At 35.4% G+C, this 25,623-nt stretch overlaps 2 protein-coding genes and 1 pseudogene across 2 annotated transcripts; all 3 read left to right on the top strand.

The window, feature by feature from the left end:
- The first annotated feature begins 2,116 nt into the window (after positions 1 to 2,116).
- Positions 2,117 to 3,130, top strand: LOC100722142 (olfactory receptor 52A1-like). The gene has a single exon (XM_023563104.1). The coding sequence runs from the start codon at positions 2,117 to 2,119 to the stop codon at positions 3,128 to 3,130; it is 1,014 nt and encodes a 337-aa protein (XP_023418872.1).
- A 13,958-nt stretch (positions 3,131 to 17,088) lies between these two features.
- On the top strand, positions 17,089 to 18,064 carry LOC106026569 (olfactory receptor 51G2-like; annotated as a pseudogene).
- Positions 18,065 to 22,557: 4,493 nt separating this feature from the next.
- Positions 22,558 to 23,553, top strand: LOC100722698 (olfactory receptor 52A1-like). Its single transcript, XM_003465355.2, has one exon. The coding sequence runs from the start codon at positions 22,558 to 22,560 to the stop codon at positions 23,551 to 23,553; it is 996 nt and encodes a 331-aa protein (XP_003465403.2).
- Positions 23,554 to 25,623: the final 2,070 nt, after the last annotated feature.

Raw genomic sequence — 25,623 nt, 5'->3', positions numbered from 1 at the left:
GACTTGTAACTGTTGAGAGAATTAGAGGCTTATTAGTTATGAATGAGCCCAAGAGGCCTGGTTTAACATTTATTTTTTCCCTCATGTGAAAACCATCAGGGAAAAAAGTGAAGGTTGACAAGAAATCCTTGTTATAACTCCTTGTTCTCTAGACTTTCATTAGGGAGCATCAGAGTTGCCATCCAGAAACTTTCTTCACCAACTTGAGCTGAAGAAATACACAGTTTTCTAGAAGCTGCAGACTTTGCTATGAGTTTGGCAGGAACATGAACAAGCAAGCAGACAAATTCATGAAAAGAGCATGTGTTTTGAAGAGACAGAGACGTGCAAGAAGCTATCACAGAAGTGTTCACACTCTCTGACTGACACCACATTGGTACCATTACGGAGAACACTCAGCTAAAAGCATGAAGAAATGGGACAGAAATCTCTGGAAGAGCATCAGTGAGTGAGTGATGGATGAAAACGACAGAACAACTCCCAGTACTGTTCAGACACCTGATGAGAACACAACCAGCTCACAGACCACACCACAAAGTGAGTTTCAGTATTCTGATGTTTTCCCTTCATAATTTGCCTTTATCAGTTTTTGCAGTAATAGCCATACAATTCAGTTAACTAGAGAGTCTCATGCTTCCCTAACTACAACTTCTGGACCTCTGTATCTGTAGGGCAGTGCACATGTGTCAGCTGGGTACTCTGGAATAAGTCACAAGATGGTTGCTAAAAAATTTCTCTCTAACTGATTATCTTTGGGAGACACAAAAATGTGCCCATATTACAAATAGTAAGTGACCTATGATTGGTAATATCATAGGAATAAGAATTTGAGAGAAAACCTATGCAAGCCACAGTACTATAGTTAACTGACCAGTTTATCCTAAACTATTGTCAATTGATAGAGTTTTACATCATAAAATGTCTGCTGCTGATTCTATTCTTTTACTGAAGGTTTAGGGTAATCAAACCTAGCTGATTATAGAAATTCTGGTAGAATGTTGATATGAAATATAAATTTAGCAGATTCTTGAGCCTGCTGAAATACAGAATATTTTTTAGACATCTAGGAAAGAATAAAATAACCTAGTGCTATTTTGACAAAACTGTGGATAGTTCTCTAATATATGATTTAGAAATTACTTGGCTTAAAACCTGTAATTTTTAACAAGTGAGACTTTTTATTAAACAACATTTATACTGGACATCAGAGAACAAGTGTCAGTTCACTAAAGTAGATTTATTTTTTTTTTTAGTAATGCAAACATGTACCAATAAACAAAAGGAGAAAATTTAAAATTTGGGAACATACTTATTTATTATTTCTGAAGCATTTTGTTAGGAATACTTTGAAAGGATGTCTTCAGACATGCTATGCCATGTTTTACTGCTTTGGTTTGGAAATTATACACAGATACAAATGATATAAACACATATATTTATCTTTCCTTCCTTCCTTCATTTCTTTGTTTCTTTTCTTTCTTCTCAGGGCCTTCAAACTGAGCCACAACTTCATCCTTCCCACTTTTTCAAATTTGAGATAAAGTCTTGAGATTCTACTTCCACAGCCTACCAGAGTTCTTGCATTACAGGTGAGCACCATCAAACCTGGCTTATATTCTGTTATTGATTTGCACTATTTCTATTCCAGTGTTTTTACACTGTTCCCTTTACACTAATACATGAGGCATGTCTGAAAATTTACTGACCCACATTAACTGCTCCTCATTTAAAGATGGCTGGAATGAGTGTACTGATAAAAGGATACAAAAAGTGCAAAAAATCAAGACATATCAGTATCATATGACACTTTGAATTCCTAATAAAAGAAAATGAGTATAATTTATTTATCCACAGGTCTCAAAACACTAGATGATCAGAAGCCTGGCCTTGAACTTCTCACTATGGCAGAATATGCGTGAATGCCCTCACTGAAAGCAGTAATGTGTCCCTACAGAGGTGTCTTTTCTCTTCAACTGTATGAATGAGGTGACTGAGATGATGTTCGAAGTCCACCAATATCAAACAGACTCAGTATGGTGGATTTGGATAAAAACACAAAGCAGATTCACAGAAGTTGTGTGGATCTTCTATTGACACCAGGAGGCTCAAGAACACCATGTTGCACTCCAACATCACAGTCTTCATGCCTTCTGTCTTGACGCTAACTGGAATCCCAGGCCTAGAGTCTGTGCAGTGCTGGATCGGAATCCCTTTCTGTGCCATGTACCTTATCGCTATGATAGGAAATGCTTTGCTTCTGCTTATCATCAGGTCAGAGCGCAGTCTCCACCAGCCCATGTACATTTTCCTAGCCATGCTAGGTGCCACAGACATTGTGCTTGCTACCAGCATTATGCCCAAGATGCTTGGAGTCTTCTGGTTTCATTTGCCAGACATCAATTTTGATTGCTGCCTGTTTCAAATGTGGCTCATCCACACCTTTCAGTGCACAGAGTCCGGCATCCTACTCGCCATGGCCTTTGACCGTTATGTGGCGATCTGTTATCCACTGAGATACGCCACCATTTTCACACACCAGCTGGTCACCCAAATAGGAGCTTCTGTAATCCTACGGGCTGCCATTCTTGTAACCCCATCCCTAGTACTGATAAAGTGTGGGTTCCAATTTTATCACACAACAGTCATCTCCCACTCCTACTGTGAGCATATGGCCATTGTGAAACTAGCTGCAGGAAATGTCAGGGTCAACAAAATCTATGGTTTGTTTGTGGCCTTCACTGTTGCAGGGTTTGACCTCATATTTACCACCTTGTCTTACATTTTGATATTCATCACAGTTTTTAATTTGCCCCAGAAGGAGGCGAGGTTGAAGGCTTTGAAGACCTGCATTGCTCACATCTGTGTCTTCCTCCAGTTCTACCTCCTGACATTCTTCTCCTCCTTCACACACAGATTTGGCTCTCACATCCCCCCATTGATCCATATCCTCTTTTCTAGCTTTTACTTGCTGGTTCCTCCATTCCTCAACCCACTTGTCTATGGTGTAAAGACCAAGCAGATCCGTATTAATGTAGTAAGAAGGTGCTGCTCATTTTACACTGCCGTTTCCTCATTGTGCAGCATAACCATCTTTCAAAACAAAACAAGAACAACAGCCCACATTATTTGAGATACTGAAGGTTTCCAGTTCCAGGAATTGGCACTTGATATTTTTCACTATGAAGTTGATAGTCTATTATAGCTGTCAGAAAGAGGCTTTTGCTTCCTACCTTAGGGTTGACAGTACAGAATATAAATGGAACAAAATAGTGAACATATTTCATGTTTTTTTTTTCCCTTTTAGTTTTTAATCCCTGTTCTAGTTACTGCTTTGAGAATCTTTTTCTGGAACAATTCATGAAGTACATGTCTGTCGCTGAAATGAAGTGGGGGCTCATTATCCTTTAGTGTCTAGGCATTCAATACAAGTTATTCATTCTGACAGTTTGAAAATTGTGGCTAATTAAACAACGAAGAAAGAGATTCTTAAATATGATCTTATCTGGAAAAAATTTTGGAACACATTAAAATGTGAAAATTTATATATCCCAAGGTCTCTGGAAAATTGTAGTGACAAATAATATTGGAGTAAAGTGTTGAATTCAGTTTATCAGTAAATTTTACAAGGCCTCCAGCATTTGCATCTGAATGTTCAAGTGCTAAAGAAAGCCACAATATTATATATCTTATGCAAGACAACGCTAATGCAGTAAAAAGTTTGATACATAGCTATGTGAGTTTATGATTTAGAAATTTCTGAAAGAAGAAAAGTTGAGAAAGTGGGTAGGAAAGAAGCAGTGAAAGAGGGGAAAAAAGAGGGAATTTTGTTTTTCAGTTAGGTAATGTAATGCTTAAAGGGTGATGTGTGGCCAAAGGAGTGTAAACACAGAGTTTCAAATAAGTGATGAGACACTGCAACCAGACAGTATCACTCTAGGTATTGAAGGTTATGTTTACCATGTTTTGATTGCAAGACACAAAGTGATAGGAAAAATATGAATAAGAAATGTGGATATTAATACTGTATGGAGCAGTCAGTCTTTCTTCAGATACAATGTTTCAGTGGAGGACTTATCCCTACAAGAACATCATACCCATGTGTGTGGTCAGAATTTCTTTCAGTGGGTGTAATAAGATGTGCTTTTGTATGAGTAGGCTTTTACTATGAAAGATGTGGAGTATTTGTCTAGGAATAAGCACATGAGAACTTAGAGCTAGGTGATTGTTCCTAAAAATCTAAGATCATATAATACCTTTAAGGTTATATAAAATGTTGACATCTATATTGATGCCATTCACTGATTTATCAGATTATACTCATAACCTATGTGTGAAATAGTGGACTGCATATCATAGGCTGATAGAGATTTTTACTGCACTTGTGAAATGAGCATAGTGAGATTCCTATGGCTACTGAGGATGATTACAGTATAAATGTAGAAGCTGTCTTTGGGGGATGTTGGTCTATGTATTTATTAGAGTTGTTGAAGAGTTACTGAGAGGTAATTTTATTTTTAGATAACATCATTTAGTTAGGAGTAAAACCAGCATAGACCCGAATTAATGTTCTCATCAGAATTAAGCACACCTCCATGTAAAGATAAAAAGGTCCAATAAATTAGGCTCTATGAACAAGAAAGTTGTAGGGAGCCACATGACAGCCCAATTGCTGCCTCCCTGCCTCTCTCTCTCTATCCTACATTAACCATAATCCTCTTCTGCTTATGTCACATACCCGGATGTGATGATGACCCTGTAGCCTCTTCCTGTCCCACCAGCCTGCCCTTGGCCTATAAAAGATGTAATCACTTCCGGAACAAATGGGGCTTGATCGGATTCTCTCGACTTGCCTCAGTCTTTCTCTGTCTCCCCCATGTGTTTATTTAATCCCTGTTCCCCCTCCAGGTACACCCCATGGATTGATCCACGGGCCAGATCAGAAAGTAAAACTGGATCATATTGTTAGGCAGATATGTACACTGAAATAATATGAAAGAAATATTTTCTCAAAAATTTTGGGAAGCCCTCTAATTGGCCGCCACCTTATATCTGCAGGCCGCACCACCTTACCATCTGCAGGCCACACCACCTTAACTCCCTCTAGGAGTTAAGTTTGGTATTTAAGCAGTACCTTGCCTACCTAGCTTGTTTGATCTATTCAGGGATTATGTTAATCAGCCCGCCTTATGAGCCTGGTCGGGAAATTCAAATTGACCTATAACCCCTGGTCTTGCCACTGTTGCTGTTACCTGCTGATGTCTCAGAACCCAACTCCTTCCTCCCCAATACCCTATATATTTGATACTCCTTCCTTGAATAAATGAGACTTGGACTTCGTCTTGTCTCCATCCTTTGTCCTTTGTGTCTTGTTTCCTTTTCATTCCCACTCCCCCTCGGGTCTCCGTGGACTTACCCGCAGGCTGGGACAAAAAATGTTACAAAACTCTTATCATAGTAATTGTAAAGTCGTTTTGGTAACTTAGGTCAACTAATTAGAAAGATGCAAAATATTTCTTTTTCCTGTTGTGGTCTGAGAATTGAACCCAGGTATTCACACTGAGCTGTATCACTAGATTTTTAACCTTTTTAAAATTTAATTTTAGATCTGGTCTCACTCAACTACATAAAATGACCTAGAGCTCACAATCTCTGCATCCCAGCCTAACAAGCAGCTGCACTTGTTTGTGTCAGCCACAGTATCTTACAAATCACTTTTTCATTCATGATGATTACTTCTATGAGTGCACGCAAAAGTTAGACTTTCTATGTCATTGATTACAAGTATTCAACTGAAAAAGAATTATATACAAATTTGAAAGGAGTGGCTAGCTTTGTAAGGTTTAAGCTTATTTAGCAAAGTTTTGAAACAGGTTTGGCAATTTCTGACTCTGGCATTTATTCTGAAGAGTGTGGGACTATAGGGGAAACAAAGGAATAGATTGTGAAACTACAAAATATTTCCAGCCATTTCCACTAGTAATATCCTTTTAAAACATCTAGTTGAGAGGTTACAATGTTCCAGTAGAATAATTTTGATATTGTATGGCCACTTTCAATCTGAGATCTACAAATAAATTTTTTTAAAAAATGAGTACCTTTAAGGAAAACAGGTTAACCAGGAGTGTGTACCATCCCACACACTTGCATCAAGAAATTTACATGTTGAACCATCGGACATAAAATTCTTTGAAAGAGAAAGAAAATCTACAAATAATAATTTTCTGGATTTCTTGAAATCGCAAGGATGACCTCCAAAAACATTGTATCAGCATCTGCAGTGAGTAAAATAGTGTGCTTGGTTTCCTAATAATCCTCAGAGCTACAAACGTTTGCAGCCTCTGATGATTGAACAGATGACACATGGTTCTTCTCTTAGTAAGTATTTAACAAAATAGAGAATTTTGTTCTACTGTTCCTCCACTTGTATTTCATTTATGTAAACTGCTACATTATTTTCTTGGTACATTTAGCAAAATTCTCTTATTCAGTTTAAAATCACATCAGTAAATATTTATTTGGTTTTAAAAAGTCAGATTCCTCTTAACTACGCTCAGAATTCTTTACCAAAACTATTTGACATTCATTTCAGATTTTCTACCAAAAGATATGCTGATATTGAAATATGTCCTCGATTATTTGCTTGTAAGACTCTTCATTTATGACAGCTATATTCAGTTTTGACAGCTATATTGCTTAGGTATGAGATTCTACCTTAAACATCTCCATTTCTTCATCAGTGTTTTAAGGATGGCATCCTTTTAATTTTTGACGTGCATCATTCTCTCTTTCCACTTTTTTTTTTTTTTTTGTCTTTTTGCTTTTTATTGCTACTGGGGATCGAACTCACAACTGCCTGCTTTCAAGGTAGGTGCTTATGCGGCTGAGCTAAACCTCCAGCCCCTCTTTCCACATTTTTAATAGTGCATATTTATGATAGAGATCAGTGGGTTTCACTTTGTCAAATTTGTACATGTACATAACAATTTTTAATCATTCTTTTTCCATAATCTCCCTCAAATCACCCAGGAAGGCAATGGAGTCACTCCATATATTGTATGACAGTTTTCATATTTTCAAGGGTTTTATTTCTTAAAAGTTCATAAGAAGCCTTTTGGTAGCCACTGTAATTCTTAGCAGGGCTGATTGCAACAAAGAATGTGATTGATGCAGGTGAGTTTTTTACATACGAAAGAAATAACTGGGATTTTCTCCACGAATGCTTGTTTTCAAAAAAGCACTATCTTCATATTTTTTTGTTTCCTTTCATCTAAATTTTCAGTTCTGGAAGAATAACTTACAACATTTTTTTTTAACTCTCTATCCTTTTTCTATTATAGTTGATGCTCTAGAACAGATAAAATTAATCTAAGTTGAAATTTTCAGAAATGAGCAGACAATGTAGCACACATCTTTGCTCCCAGGAATCAGCAAGGTTGAGACAGGATGTTTGCAGGATCAAGCTTAGTCCTGCCAGCTTAGCAATTTATTATGACTCTGTGATAAGACAAAAAAAAAATTAAAGAAGGCTGGTAATGGAGTTTAATTTAGAGCACCGGATTCCAATTCCAAATGTTTCAAAAGAAGAAGAAGAAGAAGAAGAAGAAGAAGAAGAAGAAGAAGAAGAAGAAGAAGAAGAAGAAGAAGAAGAAGAAGAAGAAGAAGAAGAAGAAGAAGAAAGAGGTGGAAGGGATTATATGTGGAAGAGGATGCGGTGAAAGCAGAGAAATAGAAGAGTGGGAAAGGGGTGAAAAAATAAGGAGAAGCAGATGAAAAATATGAAGAGGAAGAAGAGGAAAGAGATGAGAATAAAAATAGAAGAAAGTAAAATAGGATGAAGAAGAGAAGAAATGAGGAAGAGGAGAAAGAGGTGGACAAAAAGACAAACAGAAAAATAGGCTTCTAAACTGCAAGAGACAAGGTGATAAATATTCCTGGGGTGAAAGAAATTTTCTGCATTGTGCTAAAATGTGAAAATTATATTTTCCAGAATGAATGGTTAAGATTTACACATCTCACTGTCATGACTTAAATATTGTTTAAACAAATTCTGAGCACCGGTTATATTTACTGATTCAGGTTGGTAATGTAGAAATTACTTCTATGTGTCTTAGGTGTCAGATGATGGGAAGAAATGATTATGGAAAATGAAAACCAATTTATATACTGTTGAGGAAGTTAATTATGTGAAAAAAGTGTGATTCTTAAACTTTAGTGACCTAGATTTCCACTGGAAAGGTATGAATTCATTATTTTTTATAGACATGCACACACATAAACTACTTATAAAATATCCTATATCTGGCTCTGGAAACCAAAAGTAAGAGGTTAACAGTGACAATGAATGACACTTTTCTTAAGATCTTGGTTTCTAGATAATTTTACTTGCTTAAAAAGAGCAGACTTCTTTAGAAAATAGTGGTTCTGTGACTTGGCCTTGGAAAGTATAAAATAATTTATAAACATATGAAAGAAGGGAAGTGCTCAACATGTGATCCGATCACTGCAGAAGGATCCAGGAGAGACACTGGAGAGGCTCTTTCAAACAAAATTTAAGGAAATTTTTAATAATAAACAAAATAATACTGATAATTATTTATAGCCCATCATAAAATCCCATTCTGTAAGATCATACAGAAATGAGAAAATATGCAAATAAATAGTTTAAAGTCTCCCTTAGAGTATAATGTTCATAAATATATAAGAAATGATGATTTTGGAAATTAATCAATAAAATAGAATTTTAGGAGGAGAAGCTTTCAAAGAGTATCAAAATGTTTCTTCTTAGATTTCTGTGAAATAACATTGAAATGAACCACAGGAGATCATATCCAGTGCCCAAATGACTGAAACTAACATTATGTTCAGGAAATATAAAACCAATATATTGAACAGAGAAAGGCCAGTTTATTCTTTGATAAGAAATGGTTAGAAAAAATCTATAACCTGCACCTTAATAATGAACAAATATAAAATGAGCACAAATGATGAAAATTATGTATAATAAATGATGCCTGTCTGTGATTCAGAAATGTCACTGTCAAGAACAGGAAAGACTGAGGGGCTATTGCAGAGTCAAGACTAAAGAGACACGGAATTCAAATGCAGAGCGATCCCCAGGTGGATTAGAAACAAAAAGTGCTGATGCAGAAGTCACTGTAGAGACTTTTTAAACTTAAGATATGGAGTGCAGGTTAGATTATAGTACTCCAACTTCAAAAATCTTGATTGTATTTACATGCTATATGCAAATACAATGCAATTTAATATCCTTTTCTTTGAGAAATACAATTAAACAGCTAGGAGTTAAAAGGCTACCATTGATTTAACTGATACATAAACAGTTTATCCATTGATAAATCTTTACATATCTATTGATCAGCCTAAATATTTGCTTATAGATATATAAAGTAAGAAGAAAAGAACAAGTATAAAAAGTTTTGAATTAAGTACACATAAATAGAGGTTCTCATACTTCTTCATAATTTTATAGATTTAAAATAAGAATAACATCAAAACTTTTTAGGAAGGTACTATTTCTCTTCATTTCTCTAATTATGCAAAAGCTACCCTTAATCCCCCACTTGGGCAACTCAACTTCCCTGTCATTTCCTTTGACGTTAGACTCCACTGCCACAACTGTCCCTACTCAATCTCCAAGATGTGGAGGAATCTTGGAATTCTTAAGTGTACTTCTTTCTTTTCATTAAGTCATTAAACTTTGCCTTGTCCATCTTTCAAGAGATCTCCTGTGAAATAATATATAGCACTTTTCTTTCTCCATGTGTTGGACTTTTTATGCAAGCTATTTTTCAGTAACTTAGTAGGATTAGTTTTGTAAACTTAAAGTCTACCTTGTCATTGCTATATGTTATGTTTTACTTAGTTTTCCTGAAATTTAAACTGTCTTTCATTCTACACATCAAATTTGTGTTGTACTGTTTGTTTTAATATGCATGTGAGCACTTGTACTTTTCTGGCAGGCAATTTCCTGTTCAGCTCCCAGAATCTGTCTAGGTGCATATTGCCATGACAGGATCTATCCATTTCACTGCTGTGTTTCTGAACACAGCACGCTCACGAGCTTTCCTAACAAACGTCACATTGTCCTCCCATTTCTTCCTCATGTAATTCATCCCTCCACCTACATTGCATACCTAATTCATACCTAATTTATTTGTACACCCATGACCTACGTGATTCATGACACATTAAAACTATGTTTCTCTCAGTGTGATTCTGACTTTAAACTGCTGTTTAAACGCCTGCTGTCTCACTTGTGTTATGTCATTGGATGGAGGATGTTTTGAAAATTATTTCAGTCAGATGAGAAACAACAGAAGCAAATTAATCGCTAATGAGTGTAATGAGGTGATTATCGTGATGGTGAATGTGTGTGCACTTATATGTACGTGTGTGTGTGTGTGTGTGTGTGTGTGTGTGTGTGTGTGTACATGTTTAAGAGGGTAACTGATAAGATTGGGACTGAACCCTGACCACATCTTCTGTGTACAACAACTGTGAACAATATGATGTTACTTTTTAGATTGCTTTAGTATGAATTTGCTATATTTTTCACAAAAAATATAATCAGAGTGTATTAAAGTCTTTTTAAAAAAATTGATCTATTACAAATCTTGTTTACTGATGGTGTAAAAGTTATTCACCATTTTCAAAGGCTACAAAATATTTTCATCACACGGTTGCATACTGAGGACTACGTTCAATCAACTGAGGACTGATGAACATTTGAGATGTCTGGAATATTTCTCTATTAAAATCCAAGCTTCAAAACCAATTGCTTTATCGTTTAGGGGAAAACGGATATATAAATATATTAGCAAAATTATAAGAATGCAAAATATAGAGATGGACCTTTTCAAAAGGTCTGGAGACCAAAAGAAAGGAGAGAAGAGAGGGAAAGGGGATGGAAAAATGAAGTGTGTGTACCTTACCAACCAACCTGGATGAATCTAATGTGAATACTTTAAATATTCATTAAGAAAAATTTTAAACATGCCAATATGGCTTGATACTTGCATATTTTTGCTAATGTTTCATCAGTACTTTAAAACCATAAAATATGAGGAGCACAATTAGTTGGCTAAAAGTTACAAATATTTTAAATATTAATAGAAACTGTAATTTGTCATAATCACCAATTACATTCTCTTCAGCAGTGGGTGAGTCTTTTTGTCTATGTGAACTCTGACCTAACTAATACCAATCACTTTTATTCTTGTCAAGCTTATGAGTAGAAATTTTTTATTGTAGTTTATTTTTCAATGAGTTTAAGAATCTGTTCATGCATTCCTCATTTGTATTTCTGCTTTTATGAAATGACTACTCCAAAAATCTGCCTTGAAAAAAAAAGTTATTTTTCATATTAATATGTGACAATTTTCTTTATCTTTTTCTGGTAGAGATTTTATGTAGTCTTTTGCATTGTGCATATTTTACATAGGTTGTATTTTTATTTTTTATTATTCAGGCAGATTATTTTTGTTTATTTTGCAGATGACGCAAATTAAAACAACAAGGAGATATACTGATTAAAAGTAAAAATTTAGTTAAAAGTTTCCTATGATTTATTAATTATATATTTTAATTGTAAATAGGTATATACTGAAAGGAAAAAGAAGACAAAATACACATATTAAATATTTTATGAAAAGTTGCACAATAAGCATGGATTCTTGCAACATAATTATTTATATATTTTCTTAATTAGAAAATGGAGGAAAACATAAATTCCAAATTCAAAGCATATAGTATTTTAAAGCCCTACAATACAGATTTTTTCAGAATTTTACAATTTACTTTTAAAATCAACATATTTTATTTAAAAAATGTTCAACCTACAGGAAAACTAGATAGTGTGTAGAGAACACTCTTATCTATGCTTGTGGAAAAAAGATTTTCACAATTGCATATTAATTATACATTCTTGGCTGTCAAATTACAGCTTTATTGTAATACTGTAAATATGTGTACATTTTCCAGTATATTATGAATGTACATTGTCTATAAATCTCCTTTCTTTGTGTGTGTGTGTTACTTGTTTTATCTTGTTGTTGGTTGTTTTGGTTTTATCTTTTACGGTGCTTTTCGTAATCGGGTTCCTCATATAAGAGAAACCATGTGATATTTAAACATGTGGGCCTGATTTACTTCACTTAACATTACAGTCTCAAGCTACCTCCAACAAAATTATTCAGGTTCATGTTTCTTTATGGCAGTGTTACTCCAGTTGTGCAAATACTATATAATCTTTATTCATTCATCTGTTGATCAGTATATTATGAGTTATACTTTAGAAACATGAAATGTGTATATGTTTCTGCAATACGATTTTTTTCTAGCACTTTTCAAAAGCTATCTAAGGGGAAACGATTGGTTGGAGTGGAATAGTTATTTTTAGATCTTTGATGAATGTCCACACTGAACTTTGTAGTGGCTGTACTAGTATTCATTCATACCACCAATAGAAAAGGGCTTCCTTTTTTGATATATATGATTTATATATCACACAATTTGTACATTATATGAAAACAAATCAATGTGTTTTACTATACTCAAAAAAATTTAAAAATATTGCTACAGTCTAAATATAGAATATTTCATTCACAAGAATGAGGAAATAACATAAAAATGTCAATGACTCTGCATTTCCTCCAGCTGTCTCTGGAAAACCTCCAATATATTTTACATTCTATTCTTTTGTGTACTCTGGATATTTTATATGTGAGCATTCACAAAATAATGTGGACATTTATCTGGCATCTTTCACTTAGCACATGTTCAGGTTAGTTTAAGTGCTAATGATTTTTTATGGATAAATAATACACATTTTACAAAAATATCTGAGGCTATTCATGGACCTGCATGAAGATATCCAGCAAAGTCAAACTTTTCCATCATCTTTATTTTTACATGATAGCCTCTCCCATCTTAATTCAGCCAAATTTACTATCAGTGTACATCCAGTCAAGGCCCTTGTATTTTATATTTTAGATTTATCACTATATTTGTTTTTCCTTGATGCATTTTATCCAATATCTATTGTGAAAGCTATTTAAATTACACTTCTGTGTAGTTTACATACAATAACTTGATGTGTTGTTTCTGTTTTCCTCTGAAAAACAAGGGGAGATAAAATTTTGTCTTACATTTTACTTTTTAAATATCTTCTTACTTTTTGTAGAGATTTATAATCACAAAATTTGCACTGAATCAATGTTAAAAAATTAATCTTGAGAATGCTGAGATTTGTATTAGTCATCGTTGCTGATACCAAACACATCCAAAACTTATACAGCAGTTCATAAGGTCCTCTCATTGGCTACCCCACTTTAAAAGTTCTATGATGTTCTCTTATATTGCATATGCAAATAAGTATCTCATCTCATCTTTTGTTATTTTATCTACTCGAGTTATTGAGGCAATAAACATTTGAGAATTCCCAAAGGTTTCCTTCCTGTATATTCCTAAGTACAATGTGGCATTACAGTCTTGACCTGGGAGATTTTGGGAGAGCCCGTAACTGAAATGTTGTCAGGGATAGGATTACAGCCACAGTCCTGCATTTTTTTCTCTTAGAGATTTAAGAAGCCACATTATCTCATCTTGACTGTACATAAAGATTAGAACATTCGCTAATGAGAAAAGAAAGCCTTCTTTCAAGTATGAGATCATGAAAGGTAGAGGACATAGGAAAACACAGAAGGGCAGGTTCTCACTGTATGAGAAGAACCCAAGACTACTTCAGGGAAGGAGCAGCACTCACTGAAATTCAGGACAAAATTTTCATCAAAATATCTTTATTGCTCACGGAATGCTTATAAATTCCAAACTCGATATAGACTTCTCAAACAGGACTTAAAATGGTCTTGAGTATAGAGAAAATGATTTCTATCCATGGCATGTTATTTACACATGGAAGGTGACTCTTTTCAGATATAAAAAAGCAGGACTTTCAAAATGAGATTTCAGTTCACCCAATAGCAAGTCCTTTCCAATCCCAAGTTCAGTGCCTTTAATACGATGTGAAATATGGTCCAGAAGTATCAATCCCACTTTGTATGTCAAGTAGGCTCTTTACTTCATGTACAAACTGTACAAACCCTCTCTCTGTTTTCTAGGGCATGCTGGAAGAGATCTGGTATGCAAGTGCAGAAATCAGAATCAGAAATGATACAATCAGGAGCAGTAGGAGTTGGATAGTCAAGCATTTTCACACTATAAAGATGTATAGAATAACAAAAAACCAGTTATTAGAGAGAATGAGAGCAAGAGAGGGAGAGAGATATCAAAATAATTAACATGAGTGTTCAGATTCAGAGCTCTCTGAAGTCTCAAGGATCTCATTCTTTGTCCAGGTAAAAATGCACATTCTATACTAGATATATTTGTTTCACAATTATCACAGAATCAAATAACAAGCACACAAGTAGGCGGTCATAATTTTTAAAGTAATCCTGGAGAAAATGAAAAGATTAAGGCACAGATTGTGTTTCTGCTGTGATTTCACTAATCAGATTGAGAAAATCTTGGTTATTTTAATCACACATCTACTAAGGCTCACTTTGTGATTTGCCCCCTCTTGTTGTTCCTCTGCATGAGAGGGCTCCCCAGGTCCTGGGCATTTCTGCTGCCCTTTCTTTCCATGCATGTTAAAAATTGCTACTGACTCCATCGTCATTGTTGTTAGTTGCCTCCTTCATCTTTATCATCATCATCACCATCTCCACCATCATCATCGCTTCGTTATCCACACACATGATTACAGTTTTTTCCTACTGTAAATACATTTATGAATTTATTATCCACTGAGATTTTAAAATTTTTTATCACGAAACCTAATATTGGATGTGATCAATATGCTAATTTCACTAATTTTCTCACTGTATAGCAATGTATTTTTTAACACCTAGAATGACTCTTTCAAATTGTTATTATTTTCAACTACCAAGAAGGCAAACTTAGTGTAGATGGTTTATAATTAAAAATCCATGGACCGTTGAAACTAGAATATTGTATTACCTAGTATGATGTGAATTCAGTGTGAGAGACAGTGTTACCAAGAACTTTGAGGGTAGGCCTCTTTTCAAACCTCACTTAGACACCTTTGAAATAACTAAGCATAAATCAAACTGGGAACATTCACTAAGGTAGTTTTGTACTTTCAATTAATCATGCATTTCTTCTTTTTTTCCTAGTGATAGACAAAACCCCCAGATCAGAGAAATGGTCTGAAATAACTATGCAGAGAGGAGAACAAAAGCAGATTTCTTAGTTCTGATGAGGGTTGAGTAACTTGAAAACTGAATATATGGAAATGACTGGAAATCTACATACAGAAAGTTGTGGGGAGCACAAACAAGAAAAAGAGATGAGAAGTTAAATGCTAAGGTCAGAGTTTTGTGCTATGATGCAGTTGTAAGGCATAGTGCTGGAAAAAGCACAGTTGGGTGTACCAGTCACAGAACATTTAGATAGAACCTATTAATAATATAAACCTAAGAAAGGCAGAGGTTACTTTTCTGGGTTCTTGTTGATAGTCTTTTTATTTACCAGAAAATTGTCATTACTAAGCATCTCCATTAAATGGAATTAAACTCCATGAATCTTACAGAAATAAAATGCCTGAGGAAGTTTTAAACACAGGAACATGGCCAATTATTTACTAGTTGGAGTGTTTCATGCATTGTAAATTATCCTATAAACAAGTAAGAGAGCATGGATGCCTGGCAAACAATGCACAAGCTGCATTTTAAGGGATTGCTCAACTTTCTTGCTTCAACTATGTTTATCTTTACAGTAGAATGACAGGGGAACGTATTTTTGAGTTATGCAAATTGATTTATATAAACAAATTGGTTTATACAAATTAAGTAGCATCAAAATCCAATGCTGATAGGCTAGTGTTGTATCAAATTTTTAAATTTTGTTTTTGTTTAATACAAAAATTCTGCTCTATGTTTCTATAAGTCCTATGAAATTGCTTTTTTTTTTTTTGATTTGGTAGCAAACTAGTCTAAACAAGTCATCAGGTTTGAAATACAAGGAGACTTTTTTATTTTTTTAAATTACAGTCAAATATGCTAGAACGTTCTCTAATACTGTATTTAAAGGTCACCTAAAAAAGTGAATATATATGTATATATATATTCAGTGAAATTTATCTTAAGCTATAGTTAGTTCATTGAGTGACAGTGAGACACTGATAACACAGTTGATCCGAAAAAGTGGGGTCTGTGATTATATAACAGGGAACACATGAGTAAGAACAAGAGTGATTCCATCAGTTCTTCCCTGAATGCTGTAAATGTACCTAACATGGTGTTTTATTTTCTGAAGGAAAATGTCAAGCGAGTTAGATAAGGAATACAACTCAAATCAATAGAGGTCTCATTGAAAGGGCTAATATCAATCTGATACCCCTGGATCTGAAAACTTATAAGAAAATTACACATTAAAATTTAGCTGAGAATTTGTATGCATGTGTGTTGCCCTGTGTACATAGTCTTTCCAAAACCATCCATGTTTAGAGAAAATTTTGAATAGTTTTATATGTTGGAATTATAAATACAGATTCTTGTCAGTACAGATGGATATTTGACAATAACAGTCATTAAAAGAAGATAAAGGAAAACATAAATGTTGGGTGGATTAAGAATCTAGAGGTGAGCACTGAAGCTTAGTTCAGTTTCCTTCTTTTTGTTGTTAATACATGTTTTTAGTATGCAATGATTGAATTTATCGCTGGGAGTTTGTAGGTGTACATAAGATATTTTAATTGTTTTTATCCCTTTTACAACACTCTTCCTCTGTTAACACCAATTCTTTCCCTCTCTATCTACAAAAGCTCTATATTCATTTATTTTTCCACTATTGTTTTCAAATCCAGATTCCTTCTTTTCCTCTCCACACCTTACATCACTTGTTTCCTTCTCATTTGAAATAATTTGCTATTTTCCTAACAGTTATATTTCTTTCCTCTCTCTTCATGATGCAGATCTTGACTTTATCAAATCTTCTCCTCACTGGAATGTAGTTGTGGAACTGAACTGTGGTTGAACACTGAACTCCATGGCAACCTCAAACGCCAGCAGCACCGTCTCCTCCACATTCTATCTCACAGGTATCCCTGGCTATGAAGAATTTCACCACTGGATTTCCATTCCCTTCTATCTCCTCTACCTTGTTGGAGTAATGGGCAACTGCACCATCCTGCATGTTGTCCGGACAGACCCCAGGCTGCATGAGCCCATGTACTACCTTCTGGCCATGATTTCTCTCGCTGACATGGGCATGTCCCTGCCCACTATGATAATGCTTTTCAGGGTGCCCTGCTCCATTTCCAGGGAGATCCGGTAAAATATCTGTACGGTCCAAATATTTTCGATTCATGCTTTCTCCCTCACTGAGTCATCTGTGCTCTTGGCCATGGCCCTGGACCAATATGTAGCTATCTGCCACCCACTGCGATATGCTATCATTTTCACTTCAAAATTGATGACCAAGATTGGGATTGCAGCCGTGCTTAGGAGTGCTACTGCACCATTTCAAGTTTTGATTCATCTAGTTCCCTTTTCCTTCTGCCATTCCCATTTCATTTCTCATTTCTGCTATCTGAAGCAGTACATAATCTGTCTTGCATGTGCTGACACACAATTTAATGTTTTATATGATTTGGTTTTGATGATTATGCTATGGGGCCTGGAATCTCTGGGTATTTTAGTATCTTAGCTTTCATCCTTCATACTGTGTTAAGAATTGCATCCAATGAGGAGAGACTAAAGGCACTCAACACGTGCGCCTCCCACATTTTCGCTATGCTCATTCTGTATGTGCCTCTGATAGGGTTATCTATTGTCTATCATTCCACTAAATATTCATCTCCCTTTTCCACATTTTCATGGTTCATAACTACTTAATATTTCTACCAGTCCTCAACCTAGTCTTCTATTCTGTGAAAACTAAGGAGATCCACCAGGGAATTTTGTATCTTTTTATTCACTACAAAATGTTCTGCTGTGATGTAGAATTGTTCTTAAGGAAATAATAATCTCACTATCACTGAAGACAACTGATAACTGAAGGCAACCCATGATGAAGTGTCTGCATTGGGTATTCTGGAATAATAGTCGATGCTCCTTAGGCTCTATACTTAATAAAGAGAAATAGAGCCAAAGGGTATCATGGAGTTCTGTATGCACTGGGAGAGGACAGTCACACTTCCATTTGTATTATCAGCATGTCGTCACTGCCTGTGAAATTTTCCATGGGTGTACAAATGTATATTTGCTCTCTTTCTACATTTATTTGTTTCTTGACATTTTGTAATATTTAACCTAGAACTTTAAGTACTTTTTGTTACATAATTGCAATGCAGGTAAATTTATGTATCTAACTTTCTTAAAAGAAGTAATATTTTATTTTGGTGTGAAGATATACACTGAATAAAAACAATATGATGAACCACCGCATTCCATTAGATTCAACTTTAAACTTTTACATCCACATTCCTCTATACTTGTAATTTAATTTCTGTAGGGATATGAGAATCAAATGGTTTTTGATTTTGATTTGTTTAATTCATTTTTTAAAAATAATTCCCTTCTGATAGAATGCTGAAACTTCGTATTTTTAAAAATTCCAGATACTACATTGTAAAGGCAGTCAATATAACCAATTGTTTCAATAGATCATCATCTGTATTATTGATGTCACTGACGTTAGTAGGAAAATTGTAGCTCACTGAATAATAATGGGTTATAAGTATGTTATCACAGGAAACAGGTGATACATAATAACAATAATGCACACAGCCATTTACATACAGGACAGTCTAGAAAACTAGTGCAAACATGTGAAGTATACAGATGTGTGCTTACCTATGTGCATTTCTCAATGCTTCCATGACATCATAATCACAGCACAGGAGGTGAAAATCCGTGACATTTGAAAGTTTCTTCTGTGATTCAAACTATATAAGATTCTTTCACACATATATGGCATATCACAGTTGATTTTTGAAAGAAGAAGAAATTAAAAAGCAAGTGAAGAATAGGAATTTATTGAATTGTGCAACACTCTGGTGAGTCTTCTACATGGTAGGACTTAGAAATGCCTAGTACGAAGGTTTTCTCGGGGACATTGCTGACTTTTCAAAAAGGGTGTTGAGTAAATTGAAACTGGCAATAATAAGACTGCAAAACACTAACAGATAAATACAAAGACCAGAAAATAAGTGTGAAGATAGATTGTTTTCCTGGTAGAAAAAAAATGAGACACTTCTCGCTTTGAAAGAAGCCATCACAAGGACTTTTAAAGATAGAGTGAAACTAGTATAGAATTATGACTGTATATAAGAATGCTTGACACCAAGGTGTGGCTATAATCACTACACTGGGGAGACGGAGGCAGGAAGATTTCAAATTTGAACATCACCAGAGGAAACTTTCTATATAAGGAAAGTGTTGTCTCAATAGGACAAACAAATAAAAAATAAAGAAATACTTTAGATATAACTCAGAGCAAATGGCCTTGGTTCAGTCTTAGTGCCACCAAAAACCAAAAAAAAAAAGTGAAAATAAAAATAAAAGAAAGAGAGAATTTAGGATTTCAGAATGAAACAGCAGAAGAAGAACTTAGGTTATAAAAGTAAAACTTATACTTCAAAATCCCAGTTACCTATTGAGAAACAAAATAAAATCAAATAAAAATAGAGACTTCTACAAGCTTCAAGAGAATTAGAGGTATATTTGTTCTGAATGAACCCAAGAGGCTTTACTTAGGTCCCTTGTGCCTTAGGCTAGGGACATGGAGATCCCTTATTCTGGGTTCATAATTCCTCTTCCTTATCCACATTTTCATCATAGAACATTAGAAATGGTATCCAGCGCCTTTCTTCTCCAATTTGAGCTGAAGACATTTATACTATGCTTTAAAATCTTGCAGATCCTACCATGAGTTTTTTTTGGAAGGGAACATGCAAGCATGAAGTTACACTGAGGAAAAGAGCGTGTGTATTTCAAAGATAGACAGGAGAGTGAGAAGCTGTCCCCAAAATGGTCACACTCTGAGATTGACACCACACAGTTTCCCCTACAGAGAACATACAACACAAGGTATGAAGAAATCAGACTGAAACACCTGGAAGACATCAGTGGGTGATGGATGAGTTAAAATCACAGAAGAACTCACAATACACTTCAAACACATGGTAAGAACCAAGCCAGCTCTCAGACTCTAAGAGGAAGTGTCTCTGTTCTAAAGTTTTTCCTCCATAATTTGTCTTTACTGGTTTTTACAATACCAGTCTCCCTACTCAGGTAATTAGATAATTACGTGCTACTACCTCAACTACAAGTTTGTACATCTGTATCTGTAGGGCAAGGCTCATAGGTCAGCAGGGTACTCTGGAGTAAGTCAGGAGATGATTGGCAACAACTTGCTCTTCTAATTCTGATTACTTTGGTAGAGACAAAAATTTGCCCCTATTAGAGTCAGTGACTGAGGGATAAGTATCATAGGACTCGAAATCTGAGGGAAAACCTATGCAAGTCACAGTACTTAGTTTTGACCAGTGTGTCCTTAAACACATGTCAAATGATAAAGCTGTTGCAGTACAGAGTGTCTGTTGCTGATTCTAATCTTTCACTGCAGATTTAGGATCTCTGATCCCAGCTGTTGATGGAATTACTGGTTTATTGTTGATACGAAATATAAGGTTAGCTGACTCCTGAGGTTGACAAAATACAAAAGATTAATTGTAAAGTCTAGGAATGAGTAAAATGATTGAGTTTAAGTTTATAAAACAATCAATAATTCTCTAGTACACAGTTAAAATTTTTCTAAGCATAAAATCTGTAATTTTTCCAAGTGAGACTTGATTAAGCAATTTGCATATGAAGCATCAGAGAACAAATTCTGAGAAAAATCAGTCACCAGAGAAAGTAAGAAGTGATTAAACTTTTCTAAGTTATTCTGCATTCCTCTTCTGAATAATTTCTGGTGTTCCAAAACCTATTATCTGTTTTCCTTAACTAGTAGTATATTTGGCTCTTTTGAATATGTCTTTTTCCCTTTACTTTTCATTAATTAATTAATATCTGACTTCTCGAGATAATAATATTTTATTTAACACTAATGAATCTGTATGGGCCACATCACATGCTAAGCTGGGAATTTTGAAGCCAAGAAATTAGCTTCTCTTCTGAATACATCATACCTCTGCCTTTTTGCTTGTATATGGATTTCATTAAGAATGTGTTCCCTCAACAAGTGCATTAGAGTTGTCCAGTATTTTGCTTCTCAGATGTTTCTCTATTCTAGGATTCTCTAATGGATTTTAGAATTTTAGCCATTTTAAGTAGACAACTAAGTATAAGGATGTCAGTTATTGGAAAAGGAAACAATGTAAAGTGGAAATTCAAAGATGCAAAGAGCATTGTCTCCTCAAAAGTTTATTCATGTGTTATTCACATACATCAATTTACCAAAGTAGATGTAATCATTGTGTACTGAAAACATACAAAGAATCAAAAGAAAAGCATAAACTTGGAACAATAGTTGAATATTCTATTCTAAAGCATTTTATTCATAATAACTTGAATGAGTTTCTTTAAATGTCCAATGTAATATGTGTTACTGGAACTTTCTTATAGATACAAATGATATAGACACATACATTTTTTCTTCCTTCCTTCCTTGGGATACTAGCTATTGATCCCAGAACCTTTACACTGAGTTGAAACTCCATCCTCTTCTACTTTTTAAAATTTGGCATACAGTGTTGAGATTCTACTTCCTCAGCCTACCAGAGTTTTGGGATTACAAGAGAGCACATCTGGCTTATGTTATATATATTTTTATCTCTACTGTCTTTCATAGAGCCCACTCTATACTAATATAGGAGTCATATCTGAAAATTTGCTGATCCAAACTGACTGCTATTCACAAAAAGATGAGAATAGGAGTACTACTGTGAGAATAGGAGCACTATTTTAAGAATAGGTAAAATGCAGCATATGGAGAGATATATAAGTATCTTATGATACTTTAAACTTCCAATAAGAATAAATGAGCCTAATTTTTCATTCACAGGTATCAGAATAAATTAACAGACAATCAGTACTAAGTTGTTGATCCAGGAGACTTTGTTCATTCTTAGGAATCACACTCCTACCTACATAAAATCACACAAGGCACATGGGCACCCTCTCAGAAAGCAGTAATGTGTCCTTACAGAGTTGTCTTCTCTCTTCAACTGTATGAATGAGGTGACTGAAATGAGGCTTTGTTCATTCTTAGGAATCACACTCCTATCTACATAGCATCGCACAAGGCACATGGGCACCCTCTCAGAAAGCAGTAATGTGTCCTTACAGAGTTGTCTTCTCTCTTCAACCGTATGAATGATGTGACTGAAATGATCTTAGAGTTCTGACAATATCAAAGAGACTCAGTATGTGATTTTGGATAAAACACAAATTAGATCTACAGTAGCTGTGTAGATCTTCTTCTGTTGACCTCAGGAGGACCAAGAACAATATGTCGCTTTCCAATCTCACAGTGTTCATGCCTTCTGTCTTGACGCTAACTGGGATCCCAGGCCTAGAGTCTGTGCAGGGCTGGATCGGAATCCCTTTCTGTGCCATGTACTTTATCGCTATGATTGGAAATGCTATGCTTCTGCTTATCATCAGGTCAGAGCGCAGTCTTCACCAGCCCATGTACATTTTCCTAGCCATGCTAGGTGCCACAGACATTGTGCTTGCTACCAGCATTATGCCCAAGATGCTTGGAGTCTTCTGGTTTCGTTTGCCAGATATCAATTTTGATTGCTGCCTTTTTCAAATGTGGCTCATCCACACCTTTCAGTGCACAGAATCTGGCATTCTGCTCGCCATGGCCCTTGACCGTTATGTGGCAATCTGCTATCCACTGAGACACACCATCATTTTCACAACCCAGCTGGTCACCCAAATAGGAGCTGCTGTCTCCTTAAGAGCTGCCATTCTTGTAGCCCCTTGTCTTCTACTGATAAAGTGTAGGTTCCAATTTTATCACACAACAGTCATCTCCCACTCCTACTGTGAGCATATGGCCATTGTGAAACTAGCTGCAGGAAATATCAGGGTCAACAAAATCTATGGTTTGTTTGTGGCATTCACTGTTGCAGGGTTTGACCTCACATTCATCACATTGTCCTACATCCAGATATTTATCACAGTTTTTAATTTGCCCCAGAAGGAGGCGAGGTTGAAGGCTTTCAACACCTGCATTGCTCACATCTGTGTCTTCCTCCAGTTCTATCTCCTGGCCTTATTCACCTCTTTGACTCACAGGTTTGGCTTTCACATCCCCTCATGGATCCATATCCTCTTTTCTAGCTTTTATTTACTTGTTCCTCCATTCCTCAACCCACTTGTCTATGGTATAAAGACCAAGCAGATCCGTATTAATGTGGTAAAATTTTGCTGTGTGTTATACTCTGTCTGCGGTGGATTGAAAACTGATGGTCAACATAAACATCAGCTGAACTGAATCTTCAGAGTGCAGATGGCTCACCTGTAGATTGTTCCCAGCATAAAAAGTACAACTGAAGAGGTAGAGTGTTGTTTGGAGCTGTTGGTTCTCCCATTGCTATGCATTTCCTAGACGAATGTGTCAAGCTTCTTTTGTGATAGGAACTTGGCTGTTCTCATCATCGGAGGATCCCTGTACTTTCTTGTAGCTGAGTATGGCTGTAGTTTCCTTTGGTGGAGCTATAGTCCTTATGTTGAGCATGGCTTCTTGCCTTCAGAGGAGAAGATGGTGTGCTGCTCAGTCTCCAGAATAAAATTTCACTCTGGCTTCCTGATCTGAAGTTGGGTGTTCTCATTGTCAAAGGAGCTCAGGACCTCATTCTTGCTGAGGGTGACTGCTGGCCTTTTCAGGGGAGCTCTGATTCTTACTTTAAACATCACTTCCTGACTCCAGTGCAGAACCCTCAGCTTGCTGGTACAGATTCTTCATCCTGCTGGCATAGACTTTCTGTCCTCACCATTCACCTCTGGGCCTTTCATAGCACATATCCATGAAACATTTGCATGAAAATACTTGTGAGCTCTTGGTCTCTGGTTAAACTTGTGGGAGTCATTGACATGGGCTCTAATTCTTCAACTAGATTCATGCAGTACATTTCTGTGGGATCCGGGTTCTCAGCTGGATTCTCTAGATCTTCAGTTTTTGGACATATTTCCCGTACTTTCTTTGTATTTGACTCCTTGGATGCGCATTATAAATAATAATATAAATTATGTATCCTCTACTATTGTGTTCTTCTTGCTACCCCTGCTACAGCACTGGCCTTTCTGCATGGTGAAATATAACCGTTTGTCAAATAAAGCAACAACAATGACCCATATTATTTGAGATACCAAACTTTTGCTTTTACAGAAATTGTCATGTGAAATATTCCAGAATGAATGCAATATTTTATGGCAGCTGTTAGTCAAAGGGTTTGTGCATCCTCCCTAAGGAACAAATAAGTAATAGAAACAGCACAACAGTGAACATGTTTTACACCTTTTTTCCCTTTTACTTTTATTCTGGTTTCAGTTGTTCCTCTAAGAATCTTCTCTAGGAGGATTCATGAAGTACACATCTGTCACAGAATTGAAATGCACTCGAGGTTCATTAATCTGTAGTGTCCAGGCACTGAATACAGGTTATTTATCCTATTAATTTTGACAATCTCAGTAATTTAAAAAACAAAAGAAAGAGATTCTGAAATATGATTTAACCTAGAAATATTTATATGGTGTGTATTAAAATAAATTTAAAACTTTAATCATTCTGAAGTTCATTCAGACATCATAGTCCCATAGGTTATGGGAGTTAAGTGTTGAAATTTAGGCATAAAAAATTTTTCTACTATCTCCCACACTTCTTAAACTTTCAAGTGCTAAAATCACAATGTATCAAATCTTTCTTATGCAAGAGAATAATAATATGGTAGTAAATTATTACTATATTAAATGTGATACATGTATTATATTTATAAGTTTATAGCTAAGTGTTTTCTTGAACAAAAATTGAAAAGTAGAGACAGGAGGGCATGAACAAAGAGGGCAGGGAAAAAAGGATAAAAATATGAGCATTTTAAGTTTCAGGTAGATAATCTGAAGTGGATATATGAAAAGAGGATGGGGTAAAATAGGAGGAGGAGAACAGGAAGAGGAAGAAGAAAAATAAGAAGGTGAATAACAAGAAGATGAAACAGAGGAACATGATGGGAGGAAAAGGAAAATAATAATAAGAAAAGACAAAATGAAGAAGAAGATAGGGAGAGAAGGAGGAGATGGAAGAGGAGGAAGAGAGTTTCCAGAGAAGAAGAATAGGTTTCTACTCTACTAAAACACAGTATGATGAATATTTCTGGAATGAAAGTAATTTTTTATCTTCTGATAAAACAATGAGAAATATATATTGCAGCATCTGTGTTTAAGATTTATACACTCTATTGACCTTACTATAAAAATTTTTTAAACAAATGCTGAGCATTGGTTATCAATACTTTTGACCCTGACTCAGGCTGACCCAAAACAAATTAGTTCCTGTGTATCCTAGGCT

This window comes from Cavia porcellus, unplaced genomic scaffold, assembly GCF_034190915.1.
Source record: "Cavia porcellus strain 051 isolate PalLab524CR breed Dunkin Hartley unplaced genomic scaffold, mCavPor4.1 scaffold_9, whole genome shotgun sequence".
NCBI lineage: Eukaryota > Metazoa > Chordata > Mammalia > Rodentia > Caviidae > Cavia > Cavia porcellus.
This window is presented reverse-complemented; position numbering and strand designations above follow the sequence as displayed.

Bases quoted from the DNA above. Each gene is read 5' to 3' on its own strand.
- LOC100722142 (XM_023563104.1), top strand. From the start codon at position 2,117: ATGTTGCACTCCAACATCACAGTCTTCATGCCTTCTGTCTTGACGCTA.
- LOC100722698 (XM_003465355.2), top strand. From the start codon at position 22,558: ATGTCGCTTTCCAATCTCACAGTGTTCATGCCTTCTGTCTTGACGCTA.